The 19,439-nt window shown below is 40.0% G+C and overlaps 1 protein-coding gene across 1 annotated transcript; it reads left to right on the plus strand.

The window, feature by feature from the left end:
- Positions 1-779: 779 nt before the first annotated feature.
- EPCAM (epithelial cell adhesion molecule) lies at positions 780-15,228 on the plus strand. The gene is made up of 9 exons (XM_045445967.1): positions 780-1,071; positions 3,274-3,381; positions 3,688-3,928; positions 4,792-4,857; positions 6,068-6,131; positions 7,805-7,906; positions 9,364-9,564; positions 11,862-11,906; positions 13,277-15,228. Exons 1-9 carry the CDS (start codon positions 996-998, stop codon positions 13,316-13,318), a joined length of 945 nt encoding a protein of 314 aa, XP_045301923.1. The 5' UTR covers positions 780-995; the 3' UTR covers positions 13,319-15,228.
- The last annotated feature ends 4,211 nt before the right edge of the window (positions 15,229-19,439 follow it).

Consider the following 19,439-nt stretch of genomic DNA (forward strand, 5'->3'; position numbering starts at 1 on the left):
CATTACAATTATTTTAAGACTGTAGTAATAGCGTGTTGTAGTTTGAATTCATTTGCAATGAAATTATTGTCCTTCGTTTCTCTTTGTATTTTGAAAGGACTATCGACATTGTTCTCCAATATTAATCAAAGCTGGAATCATCTCAGTTCTCAGCATTTGGCTCTTTGGGAACATATTTTCTTACATCTTCAGGTGCTAAAAATGCTTATAAAAATGGGGAAAGAATGAGAATAATTATAAAGAACACACGGATTTGTCATCTCCTGACAGCCAGGGAGAGTTTTCTTTTCTAGCTTAAAAGAGTAAACGGCCAGGTAAAGTTCAAAGGTCGACTTTTTTATTGTTGTTCCGACGGTTCTCCAGCTTCCCTTTACATTCCATTTTAGCTTCCGCCTTCCCAGACCCCTCACTCTTTCCTTCAGACCTCATTTCTTCAAGGTTTCAGAGTCGTGCTCCTTCTGGTAAAGGGAAGCCTCAGTTTTTTCAAATTTTCTCCGTAGCTACCAAGGTTCCCTGCCGGCTGTCAAGGTCATAGCCCACCGCCCCTCCAGCTCCACCAGCAGCCACTGCTGGAAGCACCTGCTGGCGGCGTGGGGCGGGGCGCCGCCCACGTACACCTGGGGACGGGGTGGTACCCCCCCCCCCCACCCCCGACGGCCTCGCCAGGTGTGGGGGAGGGGAGCTTACTCTTTCTCTCTCCCCCGCCCCCAGGCGGTGACTCACCGCCGGAGACCTGCGGCTGAGGTGTGCAGCCCGGGGCAGGGCCCGGGAGGCGGGGCCGCCAGGTCCGGCAGGTCTGCTCCGCCCCGCCGCGCGCGCAGAGTGAGCAGTTCCTCGGGGAGCTCGCACCGTCGGTGCGGTGCGGGTATAGCTCTCCGCCGTCCTCCTGACGCTGACCCGCGCAACCCACGCCCGTCCGCCGGCTCCTAGCGCCCCGCTTCCTCCGCACGCTCTCCCGCGAGACCCCAGCCCGCCTCGCGCCTCTGTCGCACAGTATGGCGCTCCCCCAGGTTCTCGCGTTCGGGCTCCTGCTCGCGGCGGCCACCGCGGCGGTGGCCGCGGCTCAGAAAGGTAAGCAGCAGAGTTGTGGGCTGGGGCCGGGTGGGGACGTCCCACGGCATCCGAGACGGAGATGGTGGGGAAGGGGCGGCCGGCCGCGCTTTCCCGTCTGGAGCGGATGGCGCGGGGCTGCAGCAACCCAGGCCCTCTGCGCTCTGCAGGCGGTGGGAAGGCTCCCGCTCGCCCGGCGAGGAGGAAACCTCCTCACTGTGCGGCTTTGCACCGCTCTCTAGGGAAATGGCCCGGAGCAGGGGCGGGGAGGCAGTGAACGAAGTGGCCTCGTTCGGTAACTCCTTGGCCTCGGAGTGGGCCAGGAGGGCTTGGGGAGGCGCGGCGGCCGCGCCACGTCTGGGCGCGCCCACCTACTCCCGCCGAGGCGCGCTCTTGGGGTCCTAGTGTGGCGGAACCAGCCGCGGCCGGGAGGGGAGTCGGTGGCGAAGATGGCCCGGCCCCTCCTCCCCCGGGCACCTGAGGCTGGCCCCGGATGTGGGTCTCGGGCGGGGGCAGGTGGCTGCGGGGAGGCCGTGGGGCCCGCTGCGCATCTGAGCGGGTAGCAAGTCGTCCTGGGCCTCGACTACCTGGGGTGTGAGAGTGGGTGTTTCCACTTCTTTAAGGATCGTGTAGGTAATGCCAAGTTTATTGTAGGAACCCAGAAATATCGGTAATTGTAAAGAGTAAAAAGAAAAACTCACAATCTGACCGCTTCAAGAGAATCTCCTAATAACTGACTATACTTTTTAGACATTGCTTTAAACGTTCCTGTAAACCGAAACACAGTTTTATATCTTGGTGTGTGTGTGTGTGTGTGTGTGTGTGTGTGTGTTTACTCCAACATAACATCCAGATTTTCCTTCTCTTTTAATCTTGGAAACCACAATTTAAGTGGTGATGGAACAGTCTCTGGTGTGGAAGGTCACGCCATTATCCGAACATTGGACATATGGTTTGATTACATTTTTCTTAGTTTGTTACAAACATCTTGGCTGCCATCTCTTGATGGTAAGATGGTGGCCAGAAGTAAAGTGGCAGTTGGCGGAAGCTTTCTGGAAAGGTCTTTAGACCTTCACCAACAGGGCTTGGGCTTAATTCATTACACTTTCAAACTGTGCAGTTTAATTAACTCATGTTTTTCTAGCTCCAATCTAAGGCTAAATACTTAATGTTAAATTGTTTTAAAGTGATGATAGTTGCTATAGAGTATGTTCAGAAAGCCTGTACATGATTGGTCTGTTCTAAATTTCCACATCCCTTGGGCATGAAAATGGGCTTTGGAGCAGGTATAGTAGAGTGCTGCATAAGACTTTAACTCTTGGAGGACAGCCACTATCTCCTTTTGTGATCCCAATACGGAGTTTAGTGCTGGACCGATTATATAGGTGGTTCATATCAATTATAATTTAAACAGGGAATAATTAAAGCCAACTTGAGATGAAGGATCAATATAAAAATTCTTTGGTTTGTCACAGTAATTTTTGTTAATGATTGTATTCTCTTAGCTAGACAAATAAACGGAATTAGAGGGGCTTGCCAATTTGAAATTAAAATGAGGTTTTGAGATAGTGAAAGATAATGACTATTAAACTGGCACTAATACCCAGGATAAGCTGCTTAATATCACCTTCAAAGTTGGGAACTTAGAATTCAGTTTAGTTAAGAAGCCCACAAACAAAAGTGACCCCTAAATTCACCAAAAGTATAATTTTTCTAAGATACAAAGTTGTCCAAGGGCTGAATATATTCCCACTAAGCTTAAATCTTTAAAGTTCAGATTTTAAGAAAATAGGCTGGGAGGAGGGAGGAAATGTGAGTTACTTACAGATCCTAGAATTGGAATTGTTGATTTTCGGGAAATGAGTCAGCTGACAAGCAAGGGTTTATCTAACAGAACAGGAGGAGGGAAGGATCTGAGACTGAGAGTATCATCATGGAGATAAGGCTGAATATGATGTTTGGAGGGCTGTATTCTTGGTTTAAAAAAATCAAAATGGGAATGCATGCAAATTAGACTATGTGTCTGTATAATATATACAAACTATTCACCATGATATCAGCCACTCAAATTACAGCTGAAAAATAAAACATTCAGGACCATTTTTTAAGGCTTTGTGGCCCTATAACTTAAGCATTATTATTAGAACATAATTTAGCTGGGACACTAGAGTTCATAGTTGGATCCACATTTTAAAGTGGGATTTTGTTTTTTAATTTATCTAGGATGTGTCTGTGAAAGCTACAAACTGACCACAAACTGCTCTTTGAACACACATGGTCAGTGCGAGTGTACTTCAATTGGTGCACAAAATTCTGTCATTTGCTCAAAACGTGAGTAGAATATCCTCATTGCCTTTAAACTGTATTTTGGTTTAGCCTTCCTTAATTGATGTGTCTTGAGTTGGGAAGTGTTATGTTTTGGTTTTTTTTTTTTTTTTTTGGTTCAAATTTGAATCATGTTATTTTGTCAAAATTATCTCCTGTAGCTGAACCATCTGAAAACTTAGAAAGTGAATATGGAACCATGTAAGTCTGCAATAATCTTTGGCTCTGGGAGTTTGGAGTTAAATTAAAATGTTTTTCCTTATGCATAAAACTGCAGTTACTTTTCAGTATGACATGAAGCTTTCTTTTCAGTGGCAACCAAATGTCTGGTGATGAAAGCAGAAATGACTGGCACAAAGTCTGGGAGAAGAGCGAGACCTGAGGGGGCTTTCCAAAATAATGATGGGCTCTATGATCCCGACTGTGATGAGAAGGGGCTCTTTAAAGCCAAGCAGTGCAATGGCACCACCACATGCTGGTGTGTAAACACTGCTGGGGTCAGAAGAACTGATAAGGACACGGAAATATCCTGCTCCGAACGTGTGAGGACCTAGTGAGTTGAGCTGTCAAATGTTCCTTGTTTTCATGCTTTTCAGATTCGTTTAATGACATTTATCTTTGAGTATGTAATGTGATTGGGTGGTTTAGAATTCAAAAGGTAGAAAAGGGTATACAGTGAAAAGCTTCCATTTTTTTTCTCAACCCCCCCCCCACAGCTACCCAGCTTACTTCCACAGAACCGATGTCACCAGCTTATTATATAACTTTCCAGAGATACTTTTATGAATTCACTAGCAATATATTTTTGTTATTTTAAGAATTGTTTCTTATAGTAGCCTACTAAACAAGGATTTTCCTCTTACATTTTTACTTAACACTGTTCAGATTTTAAAGTTGGATTAGTGTTAAATGTATATGAAAAATTTAAGCTGTTTATGTATTTGCCTATTTATTGCGTTTTAAAACGAGGTGTGGTTGTCTCGGGCTCATGCAATAAAAAGGAGCGGAAGCATACTCAAGCTAGCTTAAGGAAAAAAATTTTTATTTAAAAAGTGACTAGAGCTGGAAAGTTATCAAGACCAAGGCAGGCACTCTCTCCTTCGGTGTTCTGAAGCCTCATGGTCACTTTTCTCTGTTTCACTCGGTGCCTTTTTGTCTGTTCCCTTGAACGTGACCCAGCGTGAGCAGCTAAGCCTTGGCTTTATGTGACCTTGAGTTTAGTGGCCCAGCGCTAGAGGTTGACCTGTTGGAAGGGTGTTCTCTCCTGGATGAGTGCTTTATGAGCAACGTGTGAAGGCCAAGGAAGAAATTAAGGGCATACCTATTGCATAAACCCTTTTCTGTTAATTATACTGTAATTTCACTTGGGAATTTTCCTATTAGTCAATCAATAAATACTGTCTTTTTACTTTACAGCTGGATCATCATTGAACTAAAACACAAAACAAGAGAAACACCTTATGATATTAAAAGTTTACAGACGTACGTACTATTAAGTGCATTCTATTTGCACAGTTAATACTCAGATCTTCATTCTACACCATTAGAAAAAGGAAAACAAGTCTTAATGCTTTTTCATATTTATGAAAAATAAGATACTATAAGTAATATTTTAACCTTATTTTGGAAATAGAGTTGCAAGAATAATACAGATTCCTATAGGAGTCTTCACTCAGATTCACCAGTCACCAATGAACATTTTGCCCCACTTTCTTTTTAAATGTGTATGTGTGTGTGTGCTTTTTATATCTATCTAAACATGTATAGATGTTTTTTTCTGGAACCATTTGAGAGCAAGTTGTAGATATCATGCCCCTTTACCCCTAAATACTTTAATGTATCTTTTCCTAGGAACAAAAGGCACTCTTTTAGTTTCTTTTTCTTTCTTGTAATCTCTACGTGCAATGAGGGAATCAAACTCACAACCTCAAGAGGAGAGTCGCATGCTCTACTGACTGAGCCAGCCAGGCGCCCCCGAAAGGCACTTTTTTCTATAACCACTCTATAGTTACCAAATTCAGGAAATTTAATGTTACACCAAATTGTGCCACTTTTCCCAGTGTTGATCTTTATGGCAGTTGTTTCCCCCTTTGACCCAGAATGCAATCTGAGATCATGCATTGCATTTAGTTGTGATTCTTCAGTCCTTTTTGATATGGAACACTGTCTTGGCCTTCGTTGGTCCTTCATTACATTGATATTTGTGAAGAGTATAGGCAAATTAGTCCATAGAATGTCCCTCAGATTAGGATTTATCTGTGCAAGCTAAACATTTTTGACAGAAAAACTGCATAAGTGATCTTATGTCCTTTTCAGTACTTCACATTAGGAAGCACCTGATGTCTTGTCCCTTTATTAGCGATGTTAACTGTAGTTAAGGGGATATATATATATTAGGTTTGTAAGGTAGAGTTACTGTTTACTTCTTTGTAATTAATAAATATATGGGCAGATACTTGGGTACTGTGTAAATATCCCATTTTTAATCAAACTAGAACTCAATTATTTTAGCATCAATGGATGATTCTAGCCTGAATCAATTATTAGTAGTTGCAAAATGGCATAAAAATTTTAAAACAAGTTTGGTTAATGACAGTTCTAGAGCTTGAGCTACCTGCTTAGTTAAAAAGTAATGCTTCTTAATGTTGTGTAGTACACTTTTTTTAAAACACAGGTTTTTAATTATTTACAGTGCACTTAAGGAGGTAATCACAACTCGTTATCAACTAGATCCAAAATATATCACAAACATTCTGGTAAGATTTTTGTTTTTTTTTAAATGAGCTTTTGCAGAAAGTTGGTGGGATAGTATGGTTTGGGTATGAATTTTGATAGTGGTCAAACTGCACTTGAATATCAGTTTAAACCCTGGACGCTTAATTCAAATTTCCTGTTCTTTTCCTTCCATAGCCTTTGAAAACCTCAAGTTTACCCTTAAGGAAAATGTAGTATCTCTAATTTCTGTCATGCATGCCAGTCATTTTAGCCTGGGAAACGTCTCTCAATGATTGCTTTTGGTACATTTTCTTTAGGATGCCACCTAGCTCCCATCTTCTTTGGTTTAAGGAGCTAATTCTTAACCAGGTTACCCCTTCCTTGACTCTTTGAACTCTGGTTGAAAAATACTTGAATAGTGTAATGGAACTTTTTCAAGGCAGAAAAGTGATGTCATTTTTAAGGACAGGAAGGAATATACTTTTTTGCTCTGTAAAAGCAGAATGTGGTAAATGCATACTGCATTTTGGATTGTATTTCTTTAGTATTTTATTTTAAAAGTAGTTCTAACCAAATAAGGTGCTTTATTTTTTTATTTTGTTTTTATTTAAACTTTACTTATTTATCCTGGGGGAGAGAGAGAGAGAGAGGTCAAGTAGCAGAAGGACAGAGAGAGAGGGAGAGGCAGAGAATCCCAAGCAGGCTCCATACTGTCGGCACAGAGCCCAGTGCAGGGCTTGAACCCATAACCTGTGAGACATGACTGAGTGGAAATCTAGAGTCAGAAACCTTTTTTTTTTTTTTTTTTTTAAGTTTTTTTTTTTTTAATGTTTATTTATTTTTGAGACAGAGAGAGACAGAGCATGAATGGGAGAGGGTCAGAGAGAGAGGGAGACACAGAATCTGAAGCAGGCTCCAGGCCTTGAGCTGTCAGCACAGAGCCCGACGCGGGGCTCGAACTCACGGACCGTGAGATCATGACCTGAGCCGACGTCGGACGCTTAACCGACTGAGCCACCCAGGCGCCCCACCTTTTTTTTTTTTAAATTGTTTTTTTTAATGTTTATTTTTGAGAGAGACGAGACAGAATGCAAGTGGGTTGGGGCAGAGAGAGAGGGAGACACAGAATCCGAAGCAGGCTTCAGGCTCCGAGCTGTCAGCACCAGAGCCCAACACGGGGCTCGAACTCACGAGCTGTGAGATCATGACCTGAGCTGAAGTCGGATGCTCAACCGACTGAGCCACCCAGGCACCCCCCAAGAGTCAGAAACTTAACTGACTGAGCCATCCGGGTGCCCCTTTGCTTCTTTTTTTAAAGTAAGCTCTGTGCCCAATGTGAGGCTTGAACTCATGACCCTAAGATCAAGAGTCACATGCTCTATTGACTGAGCCAGCCAGGTACCACCCAACTAAGATACTTTAAGATCTTGTTTGAAATCTTTTGGGCAGAAGAAAATTCTCTTTTAGAAAGAAAATATGCATCATAATTATTTTTAGTTGTGTAGCTGTCTTACTTCCCTTGGATAGATTTTAAAACTTCCAAAGAGTTTTACATTATTAGTTATAAATTCAGTTACCCGCTAATGGAAAGGAACACTGACACATTTAGATTATAGAAAATAAAAAACTAAATATTCTGATTATTGAACAGTAATATTTTTACATGATTTTGGTTGTGTTGGTATTAATTTGTATTTTTCATATTTTCCCCCAGTATGAGAATGATCTTATCACTATTGATCTGGTGCAAAATTCATCTCAGAAAACTCAGAATGATGTGGACATAGCTGATGTGGCTTATTATTTTGAAAAAGATGTGAGTATAATCTTCCTCATTTAACTCCTGTGTTTAGAAATGCAATGCTAGGGGCGCCTGGGTGGCTTAGTCGGCTGAGCATCCGACTTTGGCTCAGGTCATGATCTCGCGGTCGCGAGTTCGAGCCCCACATCAGGCTCTGTGCTGACAACTCAGAGCCTGGAGCCTGCTTCAGATTCTGTGTCTCCCTCTCTCTATGTTCCTCCCCTGCTCACACCCTGTCTCTCTGTCAAGAATAAATAAAGAAAAAAAATTAAAAAACTGCTTTATAAATGCAATGTTGTATGTCATGCTTCAATGGATTCAGGATCTTTCATTATCTTTTTTTTTCTTTTTTAAGTTTATTTATTTATTTTGGAGAGCACGCAAGCTGGGGAGGGGCAGAGAGAGAGGGGGAGAGAGAGAATCTTAAAGCAGGCTCCACTCTCAGCACAGAGACTGACACAGGGCTCAATCTTACAAACTGGAGCTCATGGCCTGAGCTAAAATCAAGTCAGACACTTAACTGACTGAGCCACCCACCCAGGCGCCCCTTCTTTCGTTATCTTTTTCTTCACTTACATATCAACCACACCTCTGTTCTCCATATGATTCTTGTGCTGCAATTAATAACATCCTCATCTCTGCCTTGCACCTTCTGCAAACACCTTTCTGACCTGTTTGTTGTGTATGAGAGAATATCTTCTCATAATTCTTACCTGTTGTATCCTTGGTAGTTACTTAGTTTATGTGGATAGCCTCTTCTCCATTATAATGTCCATGAACAAGAGGTGATATAAGAAGTGCTATGTAACTAGTGTGGTTAAAATAGTTTGTTTCGACTTTAATGTGTTATCAAAAAAATAAATTAACATAGTGAGCTATGTTTTTTTATTAAAAAATATTTTTTAATGTTTATTTACTTTTGAGAGAGAGACAGAGCATGAGCATGGGAGGAGCAGAGAGAGAGGGAGACACAGAATCCGAAGCAGGCTCCAGACTCTGAGCTCTCGGCACAGAGTCCGACTAGGGGCTCGAACTCACAAACTGTGAGATCATGACCTGAGCCGAAGACAGACGCTTAACCTGCTGAGCCACCCAGGCACCCCTACACTGAGCCATTTTCTGATGAAACCTGGGATTTGCTTCAAAGTAATCTGGCCCAGGGCTCCGGAGGGGGAAGGGAGGAAGGAGAGAAGGAAGAATGGATTAAGTAAGGTTGGCCATTTGTTTATATTGTTGACTCCAGGTGATAGGTACATGGGATTTCGTTATGTTGTTCTTTCTACTTTCATGTGTGTTTGAAAATTTGCCACAATAAAAAGTTTTTTTGAAGTTTCAGCATACACAATTGTTACTGCTGAAACCAAAAAGACCCTTGACAGCAGTTCTTTCCATGTATAATTGGCATCTAATTCTATGTGGCCATGGTAGGTTTTCTTAAATATTTTAAATTGCTTTTCTCCTTCTAAATATAGGTTAAAGACGAATCCTTGTTCCATTCCAGTAAAATGGATCTGAGAGTAAACGGGGAGCAATTGGATCTGGATCCCGGGCGAACTGCAATTTACTATGTTGATGAAAAACCACCTGAATTTTCAATGCAGGGTCTGCAAGCTGGTATTATTGCTGTCATTGTAGTTGTGACACTTGCAATTATTGCTGGAATCGTTGTGCTGGTGAGTGTAGAACAAGTCCACTTTCTTTTTTTCTTTTTTTCTTTATTTCATTTTATTTTAGAGAGAGAGAGAGAGTGTGCAGGAATGGGGAAGAGAGAGAGGGGGGCAGAAAGAGAGAATCCTGAGCAGGCTTTGCATTGTCAGTGAAGAGCCCAGTGCAGGCCTTGATCCCATGACCCTGGATGATGACCTGAGCCAAAATCAAGAGTCAGAGGCTCAACCAACTGAGCCACCCAGCCATTTGAAGGCATATTTTTTCAAGAAAAGGTGACAACGTGAGAGAACTATCTCCATATTTTAGAACATATTAATGAAGCAAAATCTTCAGTTTTTATAATGCTCTATAGTGAATGAATCTCTTGCATCTGGCCCTTTTTTATAAAACGGTCACTTTATGAAGTAAGAAAGGATACTAATCTGAGAAAAGATCATAGCTGAGCACCGCACAGGTCAGTTACGTTGCCATCAAGCAGCAAATGTCCTTTAGTTCTCTTGCTGCAAACAGCCCGACAGCCCTGCCAGCATCAGTGCAAAATACCTGAACTCCCAAAGCGTTCAATGAAATGAAACAACAGAACACCAATTATTAAAGTTAGCATGGAAAGGGTTAAAAGTGGTAAATATGAGGAACGATTCTAAACAAAAGATTAGCAAATTTAATTTAGCAGTGCCTCAGCAGAAGAAGGTACCACCTGGACAGGATTTATTCTAGAAATACAAGGATGCTCAGCATTAAGAAATCTTAACAACATAGCATAATTCAGAAATAGATTTGAGGGTATGTGAAAACTTAAATTTTCAGTTCAGTGGAATCATCATACTTGGCTATCCATCTGGACAAAAACAAAAGTTGAATTTCTATTTCACCCCCCCAGGGCAGGCCATATTGCCCAACTCTGGGAATGGTACATTATGGAGCAGGGTGCCCATGTTCAAACAAATTCCCGATGGATTATAGTAACAAATGTTGAAAAATAGAACAAGCCTCAAAATTAATTTAGGAAATGTTTGTACAACCTTGTGGTAAAGGAAACCAAGCAAGACAAGAAATCTAGAGTACATGAATGAAAAGTTACATATTTGACTAAGTTGAAATTAAACATTTTTTATGGCAAAGACATTATAAAGTGAAAAATAGCAATGATATGCTGGGGGGAAATATCCATGATGCATAAAACAAAAAAGATAGTTATGCATAATATATGAATTCTTAGAGGAGAAAATTAAATCAAGAATAGCAAACGGCACAGATAGATGATTCACAGAAGAAATCCAGATGGGAAATAAACACATGAGAGAATCCTAGAAATCAAATTGTCCTATAGAAATGAAAGCACAGGTACATAGGAAGGACAGTATAGGTTATGTATTGCACTGTTGCTCGTAAGGGTGAATCTGGAAACAATTTGAGTGCACCCCTGTAGGAAAATGGATGAGGAGATTGTGGAATATCTATGTTACGGAATAAAGCTGTTAAAAAGAATGAGCGCAATTTATAGCTTTTGCTTATCGGAAGGTTCCTATGATGTTGATATAGGCTGTGCCAAGAGGGAAATGATACTGTGTGATCCCATTTTTTTAGACTGCCCCCTTTCCCAAAACTCATATGTATGGTTTTGTGTATGTTTGTATTAGGATGGAACAAAATGTGGAAGAATGCGTAACAGGCCATTAGATTTTATTATTAAAGATTGTTTGTTGTTTTCTCAATGCCTTTTTTTTTTTTTTTTTTTTTTGGTTTGTTTAACTGGTTGTTGTAGGCTTTTTGTTGTTACTGTTCCAGAAGATTTTGGTGGGGGCCGGGCTCAAAGTTTTTGTTTTTTTTAATTGAAATATAATAAACAGTGTTATATTAGTTTCTGGTATATAAAATAATGATGCAGCAATTCTGTATATTAGGGGCACCTGAGTGGCTCAGTCAGTCAGTTAAGTGTCTGACTTCGGCTTGGATCATGATCTTACAGTTTGTGAGTTCAAGCCATGCATAGGGCTCTGCACTGACAGCATAGAGCCTACTTGGGATTCTCTGCCTCCCTCTTTCTCTTTGCCCCTTCTCTGCTCGTGCGCACAAAGTATACTGTCCTTCTCCCAAAAATAAATAAACATTTTTTAAAAACCTCTTTAATTCTGTATATTACTTAAGTCTCATCATGGTAAGTATAGGCTTTTGTTTTTTTTAGTTTAGTAGGGAAATTTTAACTTAAGAAATAATATCTGTAGATTTTAAAATTAAATTTGTTCAGATAGGAATAATGTTCATTAAAAACATTTTATGTGTCAATTTTTCTTCCATTCAGGTTATCTCCAGAAAGAACAGAATGGCAAAGTATGAGAAGGCTGAGGTAAACGGATTACTTAATAAAAAGGCCCCTTTTTAAATCTCTTACTCCTGATAATCACTATACCTACCTAGACACTGATAGGACTCCATTATACTGGAGCCCCTTCATAGTATAGTCCTTAAGGTCTTAGGGACAGTCTTTCAATGTTTCCTTAAATTCTCCTTCATGAGTTCCATGGCAGACCAGCTAATATTGAATTCTGCCTCAACGCATAGTGGGATAGGAAACCTGCAATTTTTGTTTGACAAAGTGTCAACTTTTAATAGAATCTTTCAGAGGCTTACTCTGTGGATTCACATTACAGAAACTTAATGTGGCTGATGACCTGAGTTATTGTTTTTATTCCAGTGAAATAATTATTAAAAAAGAGCTTAATACATGTCCTAATGAGTCTCTTCCATGCTAACTAGTCACCTACATTAGTGTGAAGACAAAGTGTGAGATTGTTAGCGTGTCAGTTGCTTGGAGTTGGATGTGAACCACACTTGTTCCTGAACTCTGTCAATAACATTTTCAGTATACCCACTGATTTTTATATATTTATGCATTTATTTGTAATTGTGTTATGTGCATTTTATTAATCTTCTACCAAGAAACACAGAAATGTAAAAGAGTATTGAAAAAAAATTGAATAGAACTAGAAAGTTGTAGCTTTTTTTTTTTTCCTACACCATAGTTGACCATCTGGCTTACCTGGTTTGGTGACCACAGGTCTGGGGGACAGACTCTCCCTGAACTGAAGCATAACAAAGTTGGAATGACAATGTAGTGTTGTGGTCAAGAGCAATATAGATGTGGGTTTGATTACTTGTTAGCTGGGCAAGTTATTTAACTTCTTTAAGCCTCCATGTTTCCTTATCTGTAAAATGAGGATATACGTACAGACCCATTGTAGGATTAAACACAGTAGTCTGTATACAGTGTTGGTCCACTGCTTGGCACACAGCAGAATGTTTGTCAGTGGTCGTAGTTTCCATTCATCTTGTCTCAGTTCTGCTTGTAACTAATTGTGTGATCTGTGACAAGTCAATTCTGAGCTTCAATTTCCTCGTCTGTAAAAAGAAAATATATTGTTTCTTACTGGATGTAAAAATGGCATCCATTTAATAAAGACCTTATCCATTCTTAAAGATCTAACTCACCTGCTACTTCCCCATCACTTTGGCCGTCTTACCTCCAAATAGTAGTTTGGGTCTTGCATTCAGTGCATGCTTCCTTGTAGTACATTTTTTCTTTTTCCAAATGGGGCTCATAAACGTGGAGAGAATCATCTTGCTTTCCTCTTTTTTTTTTTTTGTAACTATTTTAAGGATGAACAAAAGACTGGAAAATTATTTAAATTTGTTTTCTCTTTTTTTCCTCTATTTCAGATAAAGGAGATGGGTGAGATGCATAGGGAACTCAATGCATAATGACTATAATTTTGAAGAGTAACTACAAGAAGGGAAGTTAGCAAACATTACAAATGTACAAACATGGGACAAAGAGATCTTTGAGGACTATTGTTTTGTTAGTTAACATCTGTTTGTAATAGTGAAACCTGTACTCAATATATAAGCAGCTTCAAATTGACTTTACCAATCTTAAAATTTGACCACAAGTGTCTTATATATGTAGATCTGATACAAAACTCAGAACTTGGGACTGCAGAGTTAAAATTGTTTCTGCCTAACACTGAAGTGTGTACCTTAAATATGCTTCCACAGTAGAGATTTAATGACTACTGTCTCATCCATTTGTGATTGAACGCTGCCTTTCTGTTTACTTTGAGTCTTGTACATACAAACTTTTTTTTTTTACAAACTGAAATAAAACATTTTAAAACTAAATTTCCTAACTTTGAATCATACAGAATCAAATTTCATAGTATACAAATAAGATAACAGGTTAAGAAATGCTCAGAATGCTAACTGCAAATTGGAGTTTTATAGGAGTATTTATAATTATGTGTATTCAGTATAAAGTGTATAATCTCTATGTAACTTCTACACAGAAAAATCAAACAGTTTTATTCTGAATGAATCAAGTTTCTGTTTTAAACAAATTGGCATTTTGACAAACACCTTAGGGCAGAGTTGGTGGATAATGTTGTGAACCATGAATGCTATGGTTGGTTGAGTTAAAGCACCAGACATTCAACATCTTACGTGACAAATAATTACAGTAAGACACATTTTGTGTGAGTTAAGAGTATCCTGAAATTTTGCTTTTGATAGGAAATTTTTAAAAACACTATGAAGAGAACAGCATTAAAGAAAATGTAAAAGCTAGATTGAACATTTACCAACGATTTTTATCCCTTCTGTAGTAGGCACACTTCTAGGATGGCCCCCAAGATTACTTATCCCTGATGTACATGCCCAAATAATCCTCTTCCCTAGAGTGTGGGCGGGGCCTGTGAATATGATGAGCAGTCACTCCCAAGATTAAGTTACATTTTATGGCAAAGGTGAGGGGATTTTAGATGTAGATGTGATTGAGATCCCTAAAGCTTGACTATTGAAAGAGAGATTACAAAAGAGTGCCTGAAGGTAGGAGACAAGAAGTAGAAACTATAGATGAGCTCTCCCATTAGCCTTAAAGCAAACTGCCATGTGGTGGAGAGGGTCACCTATCAGGAAACAGCAGGCTGAGAGGAGGGCCTCAGTCCCACAACCACAAGAACTGAATTCTGCCAACAATCACTGAGCTTGGAAGAGGACCCCAGCTCCAGATGAGATCACAGCCCTGGCCAACATTACCGCAGTCTTGAGACCGAGAAAAGGACCCACTTATGTGATGACTAAACTCCTGAACCGTGGAAACTGATAATGTGTTTATTGTCTTAAAATGCTAAATTTGTGGTAATGCATTATGCAGCAATAGAAATTGATACAGCGAGTAGCAAGAAGGGAATAGATAATAAGGAGCAGCCATTACCCCCAGGCCTGAGACAGAGCACCCAAAGAAGAGAATCTCTACTTCGCCTAAGCCCCACTCCTTGGGCTGAGATCTGGACCCTGTGGGAGAGGGCAGTGCAGCTCACTGAAGAGCAGGGAAGTTGCTATGATGCTACCCTGGAGGGACTTACTGAAAATCTGCCCCATAGAACTTGCTGGAAATAATGCCCTCTAGGACAGGAGTCCTCAGGAACTTTCTGGAAATAATGCCCTCTAGGACAGGAGTCCTCAAACCAGCCTGCAGCCTGGCCTACCACCTGTTTTTATATAGCCTGGGAAATAAGAATGGCTTCTGCATTTTTAAAGGATTGAATATTTCCTAGTATGTGAAAGTTACATGATAAAAATGTCAGTGTCTGTAAATAAAGTTCTATTGGAGCACAGCTACGTTCACTTATTGTGTGTGGCTGTTTTGTACTACGGCAGAAGACTAGCGTTGGACCCACTGGCTGGCAAAGCTTAAAATATTCATTCTGGCCCTTAACAAAAAGGTTGCTGAACCCCTGCTTTAGGGTGCTGGGGAAAAACTGTTCATAGGAACATGTCCTATTAGACACCAAAGGCACTCCGTAAAGCTGCCTCCCCCACCCCCCGAAAGAGCACAAGCAGTAGAGAGGGAGAGAATTTTAAGCAGGCTCCATGCCCAGCTCGGAGACAGGGCTCAATTTCACAATCATGAGATCATGACCTGAGCCGAAATCAAGAGTCCAATGCTTAACCGACTGAGCCACCCATGTGCCCTTAAAGCTGCTTTTTGTCATTTGGGTGTGGGAGCAGGTGCTCAGGGAAGCTGAGGAGCTGGAGAAGCCCTGGGCTCTGCAAACTGGGGAAACAGCAGGTGTTGCAAGGGGAACGCACTCCCCCTTTTTCTTGCACTGTGTGTCCTGCACCCTGTACTGACAAAGCTTCAGGTGCATTTTTACCCAGAAGGCAAAAGGGTGAATTTGCATGGAAGAGGCAGTAATTAAGGCACATTCTTCAGTCCCATGCCTTCAAGTGTCTGTCCTCTTTTGAAGCTACACTTCTAAAGACAACACTGACTACTAATTGCCAATGGCCTTTTTTCCCCAGTGTTTAATCATGTGATCCCTCCACAGCTTATCACTATGACTGTCCCATTTCTTACCTCAGTATGTTGCTTACAGATTTTCTTCTTTGGCATAACTGGCATTAGTCTCCCCTGGTTGTTTTCATCTTCTACTGACTCTGAAGTACTGATCCAGGATTTAGCCTTAGTATTTTCTACTCCTGTGGATGTGATCTATTTAAAAACTGTGCCTTTTCTTCTGTTAATCTGCCTTCTGTCGATTTAATTCACACACTCCCAAGAACTGAAACTAACAGGGTAGAGGAAAGTTTCTCCTCAACAAATATAACAGTTAATAATAGATACAACATAATTTCACAACTCTTTTCTGTCATCCTGAAACATGGCCCCCAAGCCCTCTAAACATTCCCACTGACCTCCCTAAAAAGCTACCATTCCTTCTCTCTTTCATATCAAACTTTTAATTTTTTAAAATGTTTTAAAATTTTAATTTCAGTATAGTCAACGTACAACTTTATATTAGTTTCAGGTGTAAAATAATCCTATTACTCAGTGCTCACCACAATAAGTGTACTTTTTATTTTTAGGTTATCTCCATACCCAACATGGGGCTCGAACTCAGGACCCCGACATCAAGAGTTACCTGCTCCTCCAACTGAGCCAGCCAGGCACCCCACAATAAGTGTACTCTTAATCCCCATCACCTATTTCATTCATCCCCCTACTCCCTCCCCTCTGGTAACCATCTGTTTGTGATCTAAAGTTAAGAGTCTGTTTTTTGGTTTGTTTCTTTTTTTTCTGCTTTCATCATTTGTTTTGTTTCTGAAATTTCACACTTAAGTGAAATCATAGGGTATTTGTCTTTCTCTGATTGACTTATTTCACCTAGCATACTCTGGATCCATCCGTGTTGTTGCAAATGGCAAGATTTTATTCTTTTGTATTGCTAATATTCCATTGTGTGTGTGTGTGTGTGTGTGTGTGTGTGTGTGTGTGTATGCATACATATACATACCCACCACTTCTTTATCCATTCATCAGTTGATGGACACTTGGGCTGTTTCCATAATTTGGCTATTGTTGGTAATGTTGTGATAAACATAAGGGTGTATACATCCTTTTGAATAGTGTTTTTGTGTTTTGGGGGTAGTCGTGTGATTACTGGATTGTAGGGTAGTTCTATTTCTCCTATCCAAGTACTAACCAGGCCCAACCCTGCTTACCTTCTGAGATCAGACAAGATTGGGCACGTTCAGGGTGGTATGGCCATAGACCGGGTACTTCTATTTCTAATTTTTTGAAAAACCATAACTGTCTTCCATGGTATTTGCACCAGTTTGCAGTCCCACCAACAGTGCTTATGGGTTCCTTTCTTCTTCACATCCTTGCTAACACTTGTTTCTTGTGTTTTTGATTTGAGCCATTCTAACAGGTGTGAGGTGATATCTCACTGTTTTGATTTGCATTTCCCTGGTGATGAGTGATGTTGAACATCTTTTCCTACGTCTGTTGGCCATCTGAATGTCTTCTTTGGAGAAATGTCTGTTCATGTCTTCTGCCCACTTTTAAATTGGATTCTTTGGGTTTTTTGGTGTTGAGTTATTTAAGTTGTTTATATATTTTGGATACTAACCTTTTATTGGATATCATTTGCATCTTCTCCTATTCAGTATATTGTCTTTTAGTTTTGTTGGTAGTTTCCTTTGCTGTGCAGAAGCTTTTTAGTTTAACGTAGTCCTGATAGTTTATTTTTGCTTTTCTTTTCCTTGGCTGCGGAGACATATCTAGAAAAATGCTGTTACAGCCTATGTCAGAGAAATTACTGTCTATGCTCTCTTCTAGGATTTTTGTGGTTTCAGGTGTCACATTTAGGTCCTTAATCCATCTTGAGTTTATTTTGTGTATGGTGTAAGGTATTGGTCCAGTTTCATTCTTTTGCAACTCCAGTTTTCCCAACACCATTTGTTGAAGAGACTTTTTCCCATTGCATATTCTTGCCTCTTTATCAAAGAGTGACCATACAATCATGGGTTCATTTCTGGACTTTCTATTCTGTTCCAATGATCAATGTGTATTTTGTGCAAATACCATACCGTTTTGATTACTATAGCTTTGTAGTATAACTTGAAATCTGGAATTGTGATACCTCCAGCTTTGTTTTTCTTTTTCAAGATTGCTTTGGCTATTCAGGGTCTTTTGTGGTTCTATACAAATTTCATGATTGTTTGTTCTAGTTCTGAAAAAAATGCTGTTGATATTTTGATAGGGATTGCATTAAATTTGTTAATTGCTTTGGGTAATAGTAGATTACTTGTATTTGTCTTCTTTCCAGATTTTTTCTTGTGGTTGATTTCTAGTTTCATAGTGTTGTGGTTAGAAAAGATGCATGGTATGACTTCAATCTTGAATTTGTTCAGGTTTGTTTTGTGGCCTAAAATGTGATCCATTCTAGAGAATGTTCCATGTGCACTTGAAAAGAATGTGTATTCTGCTGTTTTAGGATGGGGTGTTCTGAATATATCTTGAAATCCATCTGTCCAATGTGTCATTCAAAGCCACTGTTTCCTTGTTGATTTTCTGTTTGGATGAGCTGTCTATTGATGTAAGTGGGGTGTTAAAGCCCCCACTATTATTGTATTACTATCAATTACTTTATGTTAATTATTAACTGCTTTCTATATTTGGGTGCTTTCAAGTTGGGTGCATAAATGTGTATAATTTTTGTATCTTTTTGTTGGATTGTTCTGTTTATGATTATATAGTATTATTCTTTGTCTCTTGTTACAGTCTTTGTTTTACAGTCTATTTTGTCTGATATAAATATTGCTACCCTGTTTTTTGTTTTCACTTCTGGTTGCATAACAAATGCTTCTCCATCCATTCACTTTCAATGTACATGTGCCTTTACGTCTGAAATGAGTTTTATAGGCAGCATATAGATAGGTCTTATTATTACTATTTTTAAATCTATTCTGTTGCCTTATGTCTTTTGATTGGAGCATTTAGTCTATTTACATTCAAAGTAATCATTGATTAAGTATGGACTTATTGCCATTTTGTTACTTGTTTTATGGTTGTTTTTGTAGTTCTTCTCTGTTCCTTTCTTCAGTTGCTGTCGTCTCATGATTAATTGGCTTTCTTTAGTAATATACTTGGATTCCTTTCTCTTTATTTTTTGCAGATCTATAACTGGGTTTTTGGTTTTTTTAAATTTTTTAACACTTATTCATCTTTGAGAGAGAGAGAGAGAGCATGAGTGGGGGAGAGGCAGAGAGAGAGGGAAACACATAATCTGAAGTAGGTTCCAGGCTCTGAGCTGTCAGCACAGAGCCGGACACAGGACTCAAACCTACGGACTATGAGATTATGACCTGAGCTGAAGTCGGATGCCTAACCAACTGAGCCACCAAGGTACCCCTATAACTGGGTTTTTGATTGATTAGGTTTATATGTAACATCTTCTGCATAGAGCAGTCTATATTAAGTTGATGGTAGCTTAAGTTTGAACCCATTCTTTACTCCTCTTCTCCCCACCTTTTGGGTATA

Source organism: Leopardus geoffroyi, chromosome A3 (assembly GCF_018350155.1).
Source record: "Leopardus geoffroyi isolate Oge1 chromosome A3, O.geoffroyi_Oge1_pat1.0, whole genome shotgun sequence".
NCBI classification, from domain to species: domain Eukaryota; kingdom Metazoa; phylum Chordata; class Mammalia; order Carnivora; family Felidae; genus Leopardus; species Leopardus geoffroyi.

What these genes read in the sequence shown, in the direction of transcription:
- EPCAM (XM_045445967.1), top strand. Translation starts at nt 996, where the DNA reads ATGGCGCTCCCCCAGGTTCTCGCGTTCGGGCTCCTGCTCGCGGCGGCC. An exon ending in TTCTGTCATTTGCTCAAAAC is followed by an intron (nt 3,382 to 3,687) that starts GTGAGTAGAATA and finishes CTTTCTTTTCAG; the next exon opens with TGGCAACCAAATGTCTGGTG. An exon ending in CTTATTATTTTGAAAAAGAT is followed by an intron (nt 7,907 to 9,363) that starts GTGAGTATAATC and finishes TTCTAAATATAG; the next exon opens with GTTAAAGACGAATCCTTGTT.